At 45.2% G+C, this 14235-nt stretch overlaps 1 protein-coding gene and 1 long non-coding RNA gene across 2 annotated transcripts in view; one reads left to right on the forward strand and one right to left on the reverse strand.

The window, feature by feature from the left end:
* LOC126951425 (uncharacterized) overlaps nucleotides 1–14235 on the reverse strand; it is a 32170-nt gene that overhangs the window by 8801 nt on the left and 9134 nt on the right. The window lies entirely within an intron of this gene.
* LOC126951422 (guanine nucleotide-binding protein G(I)/G(S)/G(O) subunit gamma-5-like) lies at nucleotides 12489–12705 on the forward strand. Its single transcript, XM_050785497.1, is given in 2 exon segments — nucleotides 12489–12560; nucleotides 12562–12705. Coding segments are annotated over 2 exon segments (216 nt in total).

Consider the following 14235-nt stretch of genomic DNA (forward strand, 5'->3'; position numbering starts at 1 on the left):
TCCTCAAAGGAAGGACCAATTCCACTATACCACACATCCCATTTGCTTCAGTCCTCAGCATAATCAGAGACGTGCTTACCCCACTCTGATCTGTAATGCCCCAACTGGACCTAATCACTTCCTCTCTTCATCGTCCCAAATTAACCACCTCTCATCAGCAAAATCACTTTTAATCTCCAGCCATATCCTAAAAGTTATTATTATTATTATCTTTGAGAGGTCTCCTTCTGTTCACCCAGGCTGGAGTGCAGTGGTGTGATCTTGGCTCACTGCAACCTCTGCCTCTCGGGTCCAAGCAATTCTTCTGCCTAGCCTCCCAAGTAGCTGGGATTACAGGCATGCACCACCATTCCTGGCAAATTTCTGTATTTTTAGTAGAGACAGGTTTCCACCATGTTGGCCAGGCTGGTCTCAAACTCCTGACCTCAGGTGATCTGCCCATCTCAAGATCCCAAAGTGCTGGGATTATAGGTACGAGCCACTACTCCCAGCCTGTTTTCCCTTTTTTCTTCTGAGTGAAACGTGGCTGGCACTGGAGGACATGCTTTACCTGGGCCCCCTTAAAAGATGCACTCCCTGATTTTCATTATGACCCTACAAGCAAGTACCAGTGATGCAGGAATTTTTCAGTGCTGCTTGGCCAGCTGGAGATATCCACAGCCGGCAAAACCCACACCTGAGCCTCACTCAGCCCTGGGCTCACAACAGGAGGCACCCTGGCCACTCGACGAGCCAGGCCACACCTGGTTTGTACTCTGGCTGGATCCCGTGTTCACCACAGGATCCACACTCAGCCCACAGCTGGGCCAGTTTGGGGGTGCCTTGACCTGCCTCCGCCCTGTGCACCAGCATTCCAACAAGGGGAATGTGGTGGTGCTTGAACAGGGATGCCAGTGACCCTGAAGCCCCAAAGGGGATGTTATAGCCTTTTTCATACCCACATTCAGCAGGTCTCAAGTTCTTGTCCCATGTCCAAGAAGAATGAGATTATGCTGATAGTCAAAGGGTGAGCAGGGCAGAGAGTTTTACTGAGTAACAGCTCCCAGCAGAGAGGGGATCAAGAGAAGGCAGCCCCCTACCTGAAGTTGGGTAGCTCCCCCCACCTGAAGGCAGGCAGTCCCCACCAACTGTGGCAGAGTCCAGGGCTTTTATGGGCTCAGAATGGGGGAGTGCATGCTGATTGGTTTATGAGTATGCAAGAAAGGCTAAAACAAAGGCACCAATCAAAGGTGGGTAAGAAACACAGTGCAAGAAACCACTTAGGAAAGGGTAGCTATATGCAAAATAGGTGAAAGGTGGGGATCAATCAGAGGAAAGCATGCCAAACGAGAAGAGAGTTTCTCAGTCTGGTCCATGGATTTATCCAAGACTTGTAGCTTGGCTTTCAGGCTTTGAACTGTCTTTGGTTTGAAGGGGAGTTTCACTGGGGACCCACCCCATCTGCCTAGGCATTTGACTGCCTCCTGCCACTATCAGAAGAGTGAGGTGGACCTCACTTCAAGGGCACTGGAGTTGAGGAAATCAAGCATCTGGAGCAACAGGTTATTGGACTCATAATTTGTGGGCACAGTGAGTTGCCCAAAGTTCTACATGAGCAACCATGTACAGAAAGCCAGTGATCCAAATGCTAAATGCACCGATTCAAGAAGCAGAGTGTGGGGTATTGGAAGGTGTTGAGTAGATGGCTGCAGTGGATAAGAGAAAAGGCTTGATTCTTCAGTCTGAGGTTTTTGAAGATGAAATAGCTTGGAATGTGGCATTGAGGAGCAAGTTGATCTCCATGTCTTGAGGTACCTAGGTTGTTGCAGACAAAGCAGTCAACATATGTGAGTGCAAAGTGAATGCCCACATCTCAGTCCCACTAAATCCATGAACTGGTCTGCATTTGTACCCCATATTCCATTTTCACTGTCTAACAAATATCCCTGAGCAAACCAAAGATAATCCTTCCCCTTGCAGTCTGCACCCCATTCTCTCTTGACTTCTCATTGATAAGTAAAAGGTTCTGCCATTATTCCCTCTCCTTCTGGCATCATCCATTTCTCCCACAGAGAAGAATATTCCCATGAGCCTACAAACATATTGTTTTTAAATCTTTCCTAGATTCCAAGAACAGATACAAATTTTATTTTATTTCTCTGTTCCCTTCAACACAAAATTCCTCAAGAGATTTGTCACCATCTCCTCTTCCTCTTTAACCATTGTAATCATGATTCTGTCCCCACTGCACCACGAAAGCAACTCTTATCAAACATATGGTCAAAGTTAATATCAATTTCTTGTCCCCATCCCACTGACTGCAGTTGACACTTTTTTTTTTTTTTTTTTTTTTTTTTTGAGATGTTTGAGACAGAGTCTCACTCTGTCGCCCAGGCTGGAGTGCAATGGCATGATCTCGGCTCACTGCAACCTCTGCCTCCCAGGTTCAAGCGATTCTCCCACCTCAGCTTCCCAAGTAGCTGGGATTACAAGCACACACCACCAAGCCTGGTTAATTTTTGTATTTTTAGTAGAGATGGGGTTTCACCACATTGGCCAGGCTGGTCTCAAACTCCTGACCTCAGGTGATCGGCCCACCTAGCACCTCCCAAAGTGCAAGCCACCCCGCCCGGCTGACACTTTTGGAATATTTCTTCCTTAGGTTTCTTTGATAGAAAACTCACTAGATATTTTGTCTCACCAGTTGTTCATTTTCTCTCCTTCTCTAGACTCTGCTTCTCTCCCAGAACTTTAAATTATTACATTCCCCAGTTCTTGGTCTTCATTTATCTATCTCTTCTCTCTCTCTCTAAGAAATCTCACCCATTCTCACTGCTTTAGAAATTATCTGTACTCTGGCTCTCAAATCTATATCTCCAAACTAATCCCTCCTGATTTCCAAGCTTGTAAATCCAACTGTTGACTCAGCATCTCCACTTGTCTAATAGACATCTTGCACATAAAAGAAATCTTGGTCCACCCTTCCCCACTCTAACCTATTCCATCCTGTCTTCCCCACCTAAGGAAATGAGGCCACCAACTACTCAGTTGCTCAGCCTGAAAACCTCCAAGTCATCTTTTTTTCCCCACTTCGCCTTATAGTCCATGTCCATCAACACACACTATTAGCTCTCCCCCTACAATACATGTCCCAACTGTGACCCCTTCTCACCACCTCCACTTCTCACACTCAGCCCAGCCACCCTTGGATGCCACCTGCAGTACAGCAATGGCCTCTGGATGTGTCTCGCTATCTCCATCCTGGCCCCCCAGTCCCCTCCCACTGTGCAGTTATCATCTTGTCACAGCTAGAGTGAGCTTTACAAATAGAAAATATATATGTATAATATTGAATTTCTGAAAAGATGTTCAATCTCAGCAAGCAACTAAACATTTTGAAATTAAAATAACACATTGCTCAATGTAGTGCTTGGCACAAAGTGACTTCTCAATGAATATTTATTGTATACATGAAAAACAATTTTTCATTTACAAACTGGCAAAACTTTTTAAGTATAAAGCACAGTGTTAGCAAGGGCTCAGAGAAATGGCACTCTTCACACTTCTGGAGAGACTCTGTTTTTTATCAGGAAATTTGTCTCAAAAGTCTCCAAAGTGCCCATATATTTTGATCAATTACTTTCATATCTAAATTTTCAATTTAAGAATTTGACTAAGGATGTGCACAAAGTTGTAGCCTCTGCATCTTTGATGTAACCAGGTGAAACCTTCAGAAACCAGTTGGTGTCTTGGTGTGTCCATTTGCTCGTTTTGTCTGTCGCTCCAGATGGGTCGGGGGTTAAGAAAAAGGATTTTTGTCATGTGACACAGAAACGTTTTCCAGGCCTTTGTCCTAAGAGAGGCCAATGTTTCACAACCCTGACTTGAGTTCATTAGTTCGGGGTGGGGCCTAGGCAGGATATTTTTAAAGCTCCTTACAGAGTTCTCAGAGTAGTCTACTGAGAAGGATTGACCTGGGTTTTCCTCACCCACAGCAAGAAGGGTTGTTCCCCACACTGCAGTTTTCTGAGAGGAGCCCCCCAAGTGACTTTGCCTGCGATGGGCATGGCTGTGTAGGAACTGAAGGGGCTACATCCTAAGCCCCTCTGACTTGACAGGAGCAACTAAGAATCCTGGTTCAGACAATCTGTCATGAGGGAAAAGCCTCATCCACTCTTCACTTATAGAACAAGCCTCTTTTCCATAAAGCAATATTGTAAAGGGGAAGTTTTTTCAGACTCCATCCAAATTGCCATCCAAAATCTACTACCTAAATTAGTTAGATTTTCTGTGAATATTTTAGAATATTGCCTGTCACATGGTGTTATGAACTGAATCTGTACCCCCAACATTCACATGTTGAAATCCTCACCCCTAATGTGTTGGTGGAGATGACTCTCTTTGAAAGGTAATTAGATCATGAACCTGGAGCCCTCACAAATGGGATTCGTGCCCTTACAGCTCTCTTGATCTGTTTTCACCATGTGAGGACACAGTGAGAAGATGGTCATATGAAAACCAGGAAGAAGGCAACGAATCCGCTGGAACCTTGATCTTGGACTTCCCAGCCTCCAGAACTGTGATAAATACATATTTCTCTTTAGGACCTCCAGTTTGTGGTATATTTGTTATAGCAGCCTGAATGGACTAAGATACATTGTAAAAGTTCACTTTACTCTACTATAAAATGGGTGGAGAGTAAAATGGGATAACAAATTGCAAAGTACCTTATCCTTAGCTGGCAACATTTTTCAGGTTAGAATTCCTAAAAGGTTAAGAGTATGAAATCAAGCTACACAGTTACTCCTCCCCTTGCCTTCTTTTCCCCACTGCCACACCTGCCTTGCATTCATTTTGCAGCCTGAGCTTGCCTGCAGAGATGCAAGGCAGGGCTTTGCACAGCCTGCAGATGTTGCTGGATGAATGGCAGGATGGGGATCCCGAGTCAGCTCCTCCTTTGGATCTTCCCCTGGCCTCTCCCACCATTACCACTTCTCCCCCAAGGACATGCAGGGGTCAATTACAAGAGCAGGGTGACTCGTTGGCAGGAAAAACATGGACACTGTGAATTAGAACAAACATCTTTGCCTGTGGTCCTTTGCTCTCCCTCAGGCTGCTGAGAGGGATCTGGAGAGAGCTTCAGGTGGGCTCTTCTGGGCTCTACAGAGACCTGGGGTGGCAGACAGGCCAGGCTGCCCAGGCACTGGGGCACACTATCTTTTGAACCAATTGCTGACTCTGGGTTCACCTTTCCTTGCCATCAGATGACCAGAGACAAGATCAAGGCAGAACAGATGTTGGACCTTCCTAGAGCCTCTGTTTAAAATCAAAGGGGACTTCCTCTTACTGATCCCATCTATCTCTGTAAGAGAAGGAGCAGCTCATCCTCTCTGCTTCTCAAACATCAGTATTTTGGCTAGAAAAACACCAATTTATATTCAGTAATCCAGGCATTTGAGGTGACAATTTAACTTTCCATGTTCAAGGATGGATTTTTTTTGTTTCATTTATAAAAATTCATTATTGAATAGAAAGAAGCTCTTTGTTGTTTGAAGGGTATATTAATGTCCTGTTACTGCTATAACATTAGCCCCCACTTTGAGGCTTTGAAGGACATAAGTGCATTGTCTTACAATTCTAGAGGCCAGAAGTCAGACATTGATCATCCTGGGCTAAAATCAAGGCGTCAGCAGGACTGTGTCCTCCTGGAGGCTCTAGGAAAGAATCTTTCTCTGCTTTTTCCAGCTCCTTGTGGTCCCTTTCCCCATTTTCAAAGCCAGGGGTGGGGCATCTTCAAATCTCTCTCTCCTTTTGACCTCCTCTTCTGCTTCCCTCTCCCACCTTAAAGACCCTAATAATTACATTAGACTTGCTTCAGTAATCCAAAATAATTTCCCAATCATAAGATCAGTTGATTAGCAACTTAATTCTTTCTGCGACCTTCATTCCCCCTTGCCATGTCACACGATATACTCACAGGTTCAGGGGATTAGGATGTGGACATTGTTGGAGGGTCATCATTCTACCTACCACAGGTAGTATACAACATTTTGGTTTGGCTGCTAAGCAAATGATAACCCCACCTACCTACCTTCAGAAGAGCCTTCAAACTTCAAAAGAGGGCCTCGGGCCCCAGACAAGGAGCAAGACTTCCCAACACTATCAGGCCACTTTCTGGTGACAATAGGCAGAGTGGTTAGGAATCAGCACTGATGATATTTAGGTGACTAAGGTAGCATGATCAGAGCCCAGATAAGTATTTTGTCCTTGGAGAAAAAGTAGGTCTGTGTCTACTCAAAGCAGTCAGGAAGGAGGAGGCCAGAGCTTGAGTTGTGAGGCGATCTGAGTATCAAAGTCGGAAAAACAGTTCAAACACAAAATCTATGTGGCAAAAGTAGGGCTGACACTGAGACCAAATCCCTGGCAGAAGCCAAGGGCAATGAGAGTGAAACTGGAATTTAGCATCCAAAACTAAGCCCACTGAGCTAATGCACTGCTGTGTGCCTATTTGCCAACTGCCCTTATGGTGTCGGGCAGATCAGCCTGGCTTAAGGATACAGGGTTTGGCTGATATCAGTTTTCTCAGAGATGACATTAGAACCACATTATTCTTTTGATTCATTTTTGTTGTCTCCCCAAAATTAAAGAAGCTCACTGGTTAGAAGATGACCATGCCCATTAGTAATCCTGATGTGGCAGTGGCATTTGGACATCCTGGCTGGACTTTCTTCCCCACCGGCTCCAGCATCTTTGCAGGTTACCGAAGTGTTTACAAGCTGAAGAGAAATAAAATAAAAACCTGGCATCTTAATGCATGCCACTCATATCTTTTCAAACAACTTCATATTCCATGGAGTCCCCTTTCATCCAGGTATCAGTGCATTTTCTTCGCTGCAATAACAGACTTACATTGGTGAAGGAAACAGAATACTATCAGAGTGATACAGGAAAATCTCCTTTTTTTCCACTGTGGCTCAGAGAAAAGAGGGTTAGCATTCAGCCTCTGACTAATGTGCTTCCTAGATTTGAGAAGCAACACAAACCTCAGCTGATTTCGTGGTAAAGTGTTATCTAAGTCCATGTCTTTTTTATTGAGGATACAAAGAGCTCTAATATTTAGCCATAATTTCTAAGATGATGCAACCAAGGGAAAATTGAATGGAAGGAAAGCAAACCCAAATAAATACAAGGTATTGTACACCAGATATGAGGCTGTGTGTTTCACGTGCTTTTTCGTGCACCCCTCACGCTAATCCTAGGATATAGTGATTATTCTTCCCATTTTAACTGAGCACTTGAGGCTCACACAGAGTATACATGACTTGCCCACAGTGATTTTTTAAGCACATGCCTACAGGCTTCAAATTCATTTACATTTTAGCTAGTAAGGGGTAAGACAAAAATACACACTTAAATCTCTCTGATCCCCCATAACTTTTCCTCTATTACATAATTCTTCTAAATATTATTAATACTCTGTTAGTTTTCCAAGCAGATTCCACAGCAAAATTCTGAATATCCTCAATGGTGGCTTTAGCGCAGATACAAGAGATGTGTTCAGATTACTGGTGGACTTCCAGAAGGGTAGGGGTTGGCTGGTAGTGAGAGGAAGCCTGGCTCTGAGAAGGAGCGTTGGGGAAACGGGGGAGATTAGGGGTCCTGGTGGGAGAGGGAGAAAGGGGAGCCGTCTGGAGCAGTAGAAGGAGGATTGAACTTGGCCCCGGATTCGATGAGGCATCAGGGACTGAAACAAAAGAATCAATGAAATGGCTTTGTACCTTTTATATTCTGATGCAGCAATTGAAATCCTGGAAATGTATCTATCCTAAAGGATAATTTAGCAAATATATAAGCACACACATATACCCAAAAATGTCCATTGCAACATCTATTTATAAAGATTTGGAAACATCATACAAGTCCAACAGTACAGACATAAATGAGCAAATCTTTATACTTTCCCGTCATGCCATGTTCTATTTTAAATGTATAATTTGTATGTATTTAAATAAAGAAAAATGCTTGTAAGATTCACTTTTAAAAATCAGAAAATAGAGAAGCAGGGACGAAAATCTTCACAAAATATATATATGAAAGAGAGTGTCTTGGGCTGTGGAAAGAATCGGCTTCTGCTGCTGTGTGTCCTTCCTTACCTGCAGAGAGAGACCGATCCCCTGAACCAGCTTCCACAACACAGTACATCTCTCCCAGCCCCAAAGACCAGCAGGCCTGGAAACCTGGCCCAGCATTCCTGAGCTTCCAGCTGAGCAAGACCAGCCACCACCTCCTCTTCCCAGCCACTATACCTCAGGCTCCTGCCTTCTCCAGCTCAGAAAGTGAGGCCACTGCCCACTCAGTTGCTCAGCCTGAAAACCTCCAAGTCATCCTTGATTCCCTTCATAGCTCACACACAATCCATCGGCAAATGCTATTAGCCCAGCCTATGCAATACATCCCAAACCTGACCCCTTCTCACGGTACCCACTTCTCACACTTGCACCACTGCAATGGCCTCTGGACATATCTCTGTCTGCCATTCTGGCCCCCTCCCCCTCCAACCATCCACTCTCACCTCAGCTAGAGTGAGCTATACACAAAAGAACGGAGAGGCCGAGGCGGGTGGATCACTTGAGGTCAGGAGATCGAGGCCATCCTGGCTAACATGGTGAAACCCCGTCTCTACTAAAAATACAAAAAATTAGCCGGGTGTGGTGGCACACATCTGTAGTCCCAACTACTCAGGAGGCTGAGGCAGGAAAATCGCTTGAACCTGGGAGGTGGAGGTTGCAGTGAGCTGAGATCACGCCACTGCATCTCAGCCTGGGCAACAAAGCGAGACTCCGTCTCAAAAAAAAAAAAAAAAGAATTATAATTAGCTACCAAGTATATGAAAATATGCTGAATCTCAATGAAGATCGACACACTTTGAAATTAAAGTAACACTGTCCAATGGAGTAATGGCATATAGAAAACATTCAAGAAATATGTGTTGCACACATGCGAAACTATTTTTCATCTACCAAATGGACAAAGATTTTTAAACTGAAAATTTCCAGAATTGGAAGGGCCCAAATAATCACACCTTTTTCACTTCTAGTGAAATTATGTTTTTTTTTTTAAGTGTCAAAAATATCCTGTAACTTCACATCTAAAATTTTAACCTAAGGATTTAATTAAGGAAGTAAGCAAATGGTATCTTCTTCATCTTTTCAACAACAGGCTTAGACATTAGGGAATTAGTGCCTTGTTTGCTCATTTCTTTATCCTTTCTGGCTGCCTTTGGGAGGAAGGGAAGGACATGCGTATTTTTTTCTCCCAGGAGGCCTTTGTCCTAGGACACTTGATGTGAATCCTGGCTGCATTTAAAATAATCTAGAAATGTGAAACATGTATGTATTACCAGGTTCTATCTCCAGAGATTCCAATTTCATTTGGCCTAGGGTGGGGCCCAGACAGGGTATTTTTTTAAGTCTCTGGGGGATTTTCAGCAGCTAGGCTAAGAGGGACAGGCCTGGGGGCCCCTCCTCCTCCAGGGAAACAGGGCTCCTCCCTTCTGCACATTGCAGGTTTCTGACAGGAGCCTCCCGGAGGTGACCAGACCCTAAATGGACACAGCTGCATGGGACCTAAAAAAGGCTGGAACCTAAGGCCCCTACCTTGAGAACAGCCATGAGGAGTCCAGTGGCCAGGCCAGCAGTTGACAAGGAATGTCCCTACAATTAGCTTGCTGTGAGCTTATTTAGACAACGGTGCCAAAAAATAAACCTAGTACCTGGGCTCCACCCGCAGTAGTGGAGGTGGTGCCTAGAGAATGTTCATGATCCCAGGCCTCTCCCAGCCACGTTCTTGAGCTCCAGGTCCTAGATTAATTCAAAGATAATTGATGAAGTCACAGAAAAGTCACTCATACACTCAGCAAATATTTATTGAGCATCTACTATGTACCAGGCACTGATCTAAACACTGGAGATATATCAGCAAATAAAAGACCACAGCTACATCACTAGCAGGCAGAGCCACAGATTAAGCATTAAATCATTAAATGTAATCTGCAAGTAAAACATACAGTCTGCTAGATGGTGATGGGGACTCAGGGGTAAATAGAGACATGTAGGGGTGGGTGTGTGGGGAGGTAAGCTCAGGGGAATAAGAGTAGGTCCTGACCCCTGACCTACTCTTCCTACTCAAGTGGGAGACTGCCAGAGGTGTTCAGGAACCAGCAGGAGGGTAGGGTGGCTAGAGAGGAGGGGCCGAGGAGAGGGCATCATTGGGGGTAAGTCTCAGAGAGGTGCATAGGGGAGCTTTGACTTTTACTCCACGTGGAATGGAAGCCACTGCGAGGTGTTGAGCACAAGAGGAACCAGATGAGAATATTGCCAAACAGAACTTGGGCCCACCTACCCGGCACAGCAAAGCCAAACACTGACATCAGGATTTACGGCAAGAAAAAGTGAGGCATTTATTGCAAAGCGCCAAGCAAGGAGAATTGGGCAGTTCATGCTTAAGACCAGAACTCCCCACTGGCTGACAGATAAGGGTTTTTCTAAGGCAGTGATATGGTTTGTATATTTTCTCCCTGCCCAAATCTCATGTTGAATTATAATCCCCGGTATTGGAGGTGGGGCCTCGTGGGAGGTGACTGGATTGTGGGGGTGGATTTCTCATGAATGGCTTGGGCCATCCCCTTGGTGCTGAGCAAGCTCTCGCCCTGAGTTCACATGAGATCTGGTTCTTTAATGTTGTGTGGCACCTACCCCCCACCCTCCCGATCCCTCTCTCTCAATCTCTCTCTCTCTCTCCTGCTTTTGCCATGTGAGGTAACTGCCCCCCTTTTGCATTCCACCATGACTGTAAGCTTCCTGAGGCCACCTGAGAAGCCAAGCAGATGCCGGCATCATGCTTCCTGCACAGCCTGCAGAACTGTGAACCAATTCAACCTCTTTTCTTTATAAATTACCAGTCACAGGTATTTCTTTATAGCAATGCAAGAACTGCCTAATATAGGCAGGAAGGCAGAGGTTACAGGCAAAGTCATAAATCAACACAATGAAGCTATACATTGGCTTGGCCTAAAAAAGGCAGGACATCTTGAAATGGGGTTGGGAGGACCAAAGGTCATAGGTGAATTCAAAGATTTCCTGACTTGTGATTGATTAAGCTTTGTTTAAAAACTTGGGGTCAGTCAAAAGGAATGTTGAGCTCTGGCCTGTGGGCATGACTTCCTCTGGGCACCTCAGGAAGAAGTTTAGAATAACTGGCAGGCAGAGTTCAGTCCTCGTTCCCCTTATCTGAGATCTACAGGCCGGCAGATGGCATTTTGCATTTGCTGGGGATTCGGGTTTATAAAAAACAACTCAAAGACATATGTGAAGATGTTATCTTTAGTTTCTATAGGGAACCAAAGAGTTTGTGGCTCTAGTTTCCTTGGCTGTTGTTTAAAACTACTATTGGCCAGGCACAGTGGCTCATGCCTATAATCCCAGCACTTTGGGAGGCCAGAGTGGGCAGATCACCTAAGGTTGGGAGTTCGAGACCAGCCTGACCAACAAGGAGAAACCCCATCTCTACTAAAAACACAACATTAGCCAGGGGTGGTGGCGCATCCCTGTAATCCCAGCTACTCAGGAGGCTGAGGCAGGAGAATTGCTTGAACCCGGGAGGCAGAGGTTGCGGTGAGCTGAGATCGTGCCATTGCACTCCAGCCTGGGCAACAAGAGCGAAACTCTGTCTCAAAAAAAAAAAAAGCTACTATTTACCTATTTACTTATCAGGTTGCTCATTTACTTCTCAAGGTGACCTAGGTACCTGGAATTTCCCTTAAAGGAACTAGGATTTTTCTTTATTTCTACGCTTGAGGGCCTCGACAGACCCTCAAAGGGAGCCCTGTTCCATCTCAAGACTGAGCACTAATGGTTTAGTGGAAGTGGGAAAATCAGGTAGGACGTTACTGAAGTAACCTGAGGGAAGAGAGAACAGGGACTGAGCCCCAAGTGGTGGCACAGGAATTGTTGATAAGTGGGCAGGTTTGGATGCATTAGGAGGTCAAAGCCAGCATGCTGTTTTGACAAGTGTCAAGAGGGGTGAGAGATAAACCCTGACTTCAAGGTTTTGGGAGTTTCATGTTTGACATTGGAATTTTCACCATTTGTGATTCTTTTTTTTTTTTTTTTTTGAGACGGATTCTCGCTCTGTCGCCCAGGCTGGAGTGCAGTGGCGAGATCTCAGCTCACTGCAAGCTCTGCCTCCCAGGTTTACGCCATTCTCCTGCCTCAGCCTCCCGCCAGGCGCCCGCCACCTCGCCCGGCTAGCTTTTTGTATTTTTTAGTAGAGACGCGGTTTCACCGTGTTAGCCAGGATGGTCTCGATCTCCTGACCTTGTGATCCGCCCGTCTTGGCCTCCCAAAGTGCTGGGATTACAGGCTTGAGCCACCGCGCCCAGCCTGTGATTCTTTAATACAGAACTGGAACATTTCACCAACCCACGAATCGGCCTGGCCCTCATGTGCAGCATGCCTGGCTCCTCCCGCATCGCCACTATGAAGAAAGTGGTTCAGCAGCTCCCGCTGGAAGCCGGGCTCAATCACGCTCAAACGCGTACAAGTTTCCTAGGCAGCTGCAGACTTAAAACAATTCGGTCTGCAGAATGCTCAACATGACCCTCTGCTGACTGGAGTATCTTCAGGTACAAATCCCTTCAGACCCCAGAAAGTCTGTTCCTTTTTGTAGTAAAATGAATCTTTCAAAGGTTTTCCAAATCGCTTCTTATGATCCAGTGAATATTCAAGAGAGCTAAATTTGAAACCTGCACAAAAGCTTATCCCTGTAACATATGGGCCATAATATACAAAATTCTGCTTTTGTCAGTCCTTAACATCTACCTCTCTGAATTTTCATGAATTTCTATTTCACAAGACTAATTGTTTTATAAACACTGGCAGCAGCATACAATAAAACTTAGTATGAAAAAAAAAAAAAGAACTGGAACATTTCTTGCATCCTGAATATTCCTGTGCAATTCTTATCTATTAGATTCAGGGCGATTCATTAAGGGATTGCTGAGACTCTCCTTGCAGCCCTGAGGACTAATTACAGTCGCCAGCTGTGTGACCAGCAGGAGGGAGACCCTGCTGGAGAGGGGGTGAGGGAGGTGGGAAGGGCTGGATGGAATATATTGAGATCCAGGAGGAAAGGCACGTCCTAACATTTCCAATGAAGGAATAAGGAAATCACAAGTCCAAGTCTTTTTTTTTTTCTTTTGAGAGAGTCTCGCTCTGTTGCCCAGGCTGGAGAGCAGTGGTGCAATCTCAGTTCACTGCAACCTCTCGTCCTGGGTTCAAATGATTCTCCTGCTTCTGCCTCCCGAGTAGCTGAGATTACAGATGCCCGCCACCACGCCCAGCTAATTTTTGTATTTTTAGTAGAGATGGGGTTTCCCCATCTTGACCAGGCTGGTCTCAAACTCCTGACCTCAGGTGATACACCTCCTTCAGCCTCCCAAAGTGCCAAGCCTTTATTGTAAACCATGACTGGCTGCCTGAATTCTAAAATTCTTAGGACTTAAGAAGCAACAAGCCATGATTGACTAATCAGTTAAAATAAAAACAGGTCAAGATGGACCCACCCTGAGGCTCAATCCCAAATGCCAGTCTCCCTTCCTGCACCCTCAAGTGCACCTGTCTGGCTTGAAAACAAATTCCCTGTATTCGGCCTCAAGCTAAGCTAACCAAGCAAACAATTCCTTTTAGCCAGGCCTCTGCTTTGTTCCAGGGCTTGCGTTTTACCCGGGGGGGGGGGGGGGGGGCCACGGCCCTGGAGCCAGCCTCAGGGGTGAGATTTCTCCTTCTCATGAAGGAAGCAGTGTTGAAAGCAAAGTATTTGATTCCTGTTTTTGAGGCCTAAACATTTAACTGTAAAGTATGTAGTGTTCTGGAATTCTGGCTGTGGTATGTATCAAGCTACGAAAACAACATGCCATCTTGTCTCTCCATGTAACACAGAGGTACAGAGAGGCTGAGATAAAGAAACACATAAATAGGTGGTTAGCTGTGATAGTAAAACAAGGGAACCACTGGGAGAATTTCCGTGCTACTGGAAATTAGAGCTGCCACCGTATAAAAGCTGCATACATTTTGACTTGATATCACCATCAGTTAAGCAGTGGTTATAACATTTTGTCCCTGGAAATGTATAAAGTTAAAAGACTACTTGTTTTTCCAGGAGACAGCTTTCTGAAAAACGTTAAAGCAGATTTTCATA

The sequence above is a fragment of the Macaca thibetana genome, chromosome 3 (assembly GCF_024542745.1).
Source record: "Macaca thibetana thibetana isolate TM-01 chromosome 3, ASM2454274v1, whole genome shotgun sequence".
NCBI classification, from domain to species: Eukaryota; Metazoa; Chordata; class Mammalia; order Primates; family Cercopithecidae; genus Macaca; species Macaca thibetana.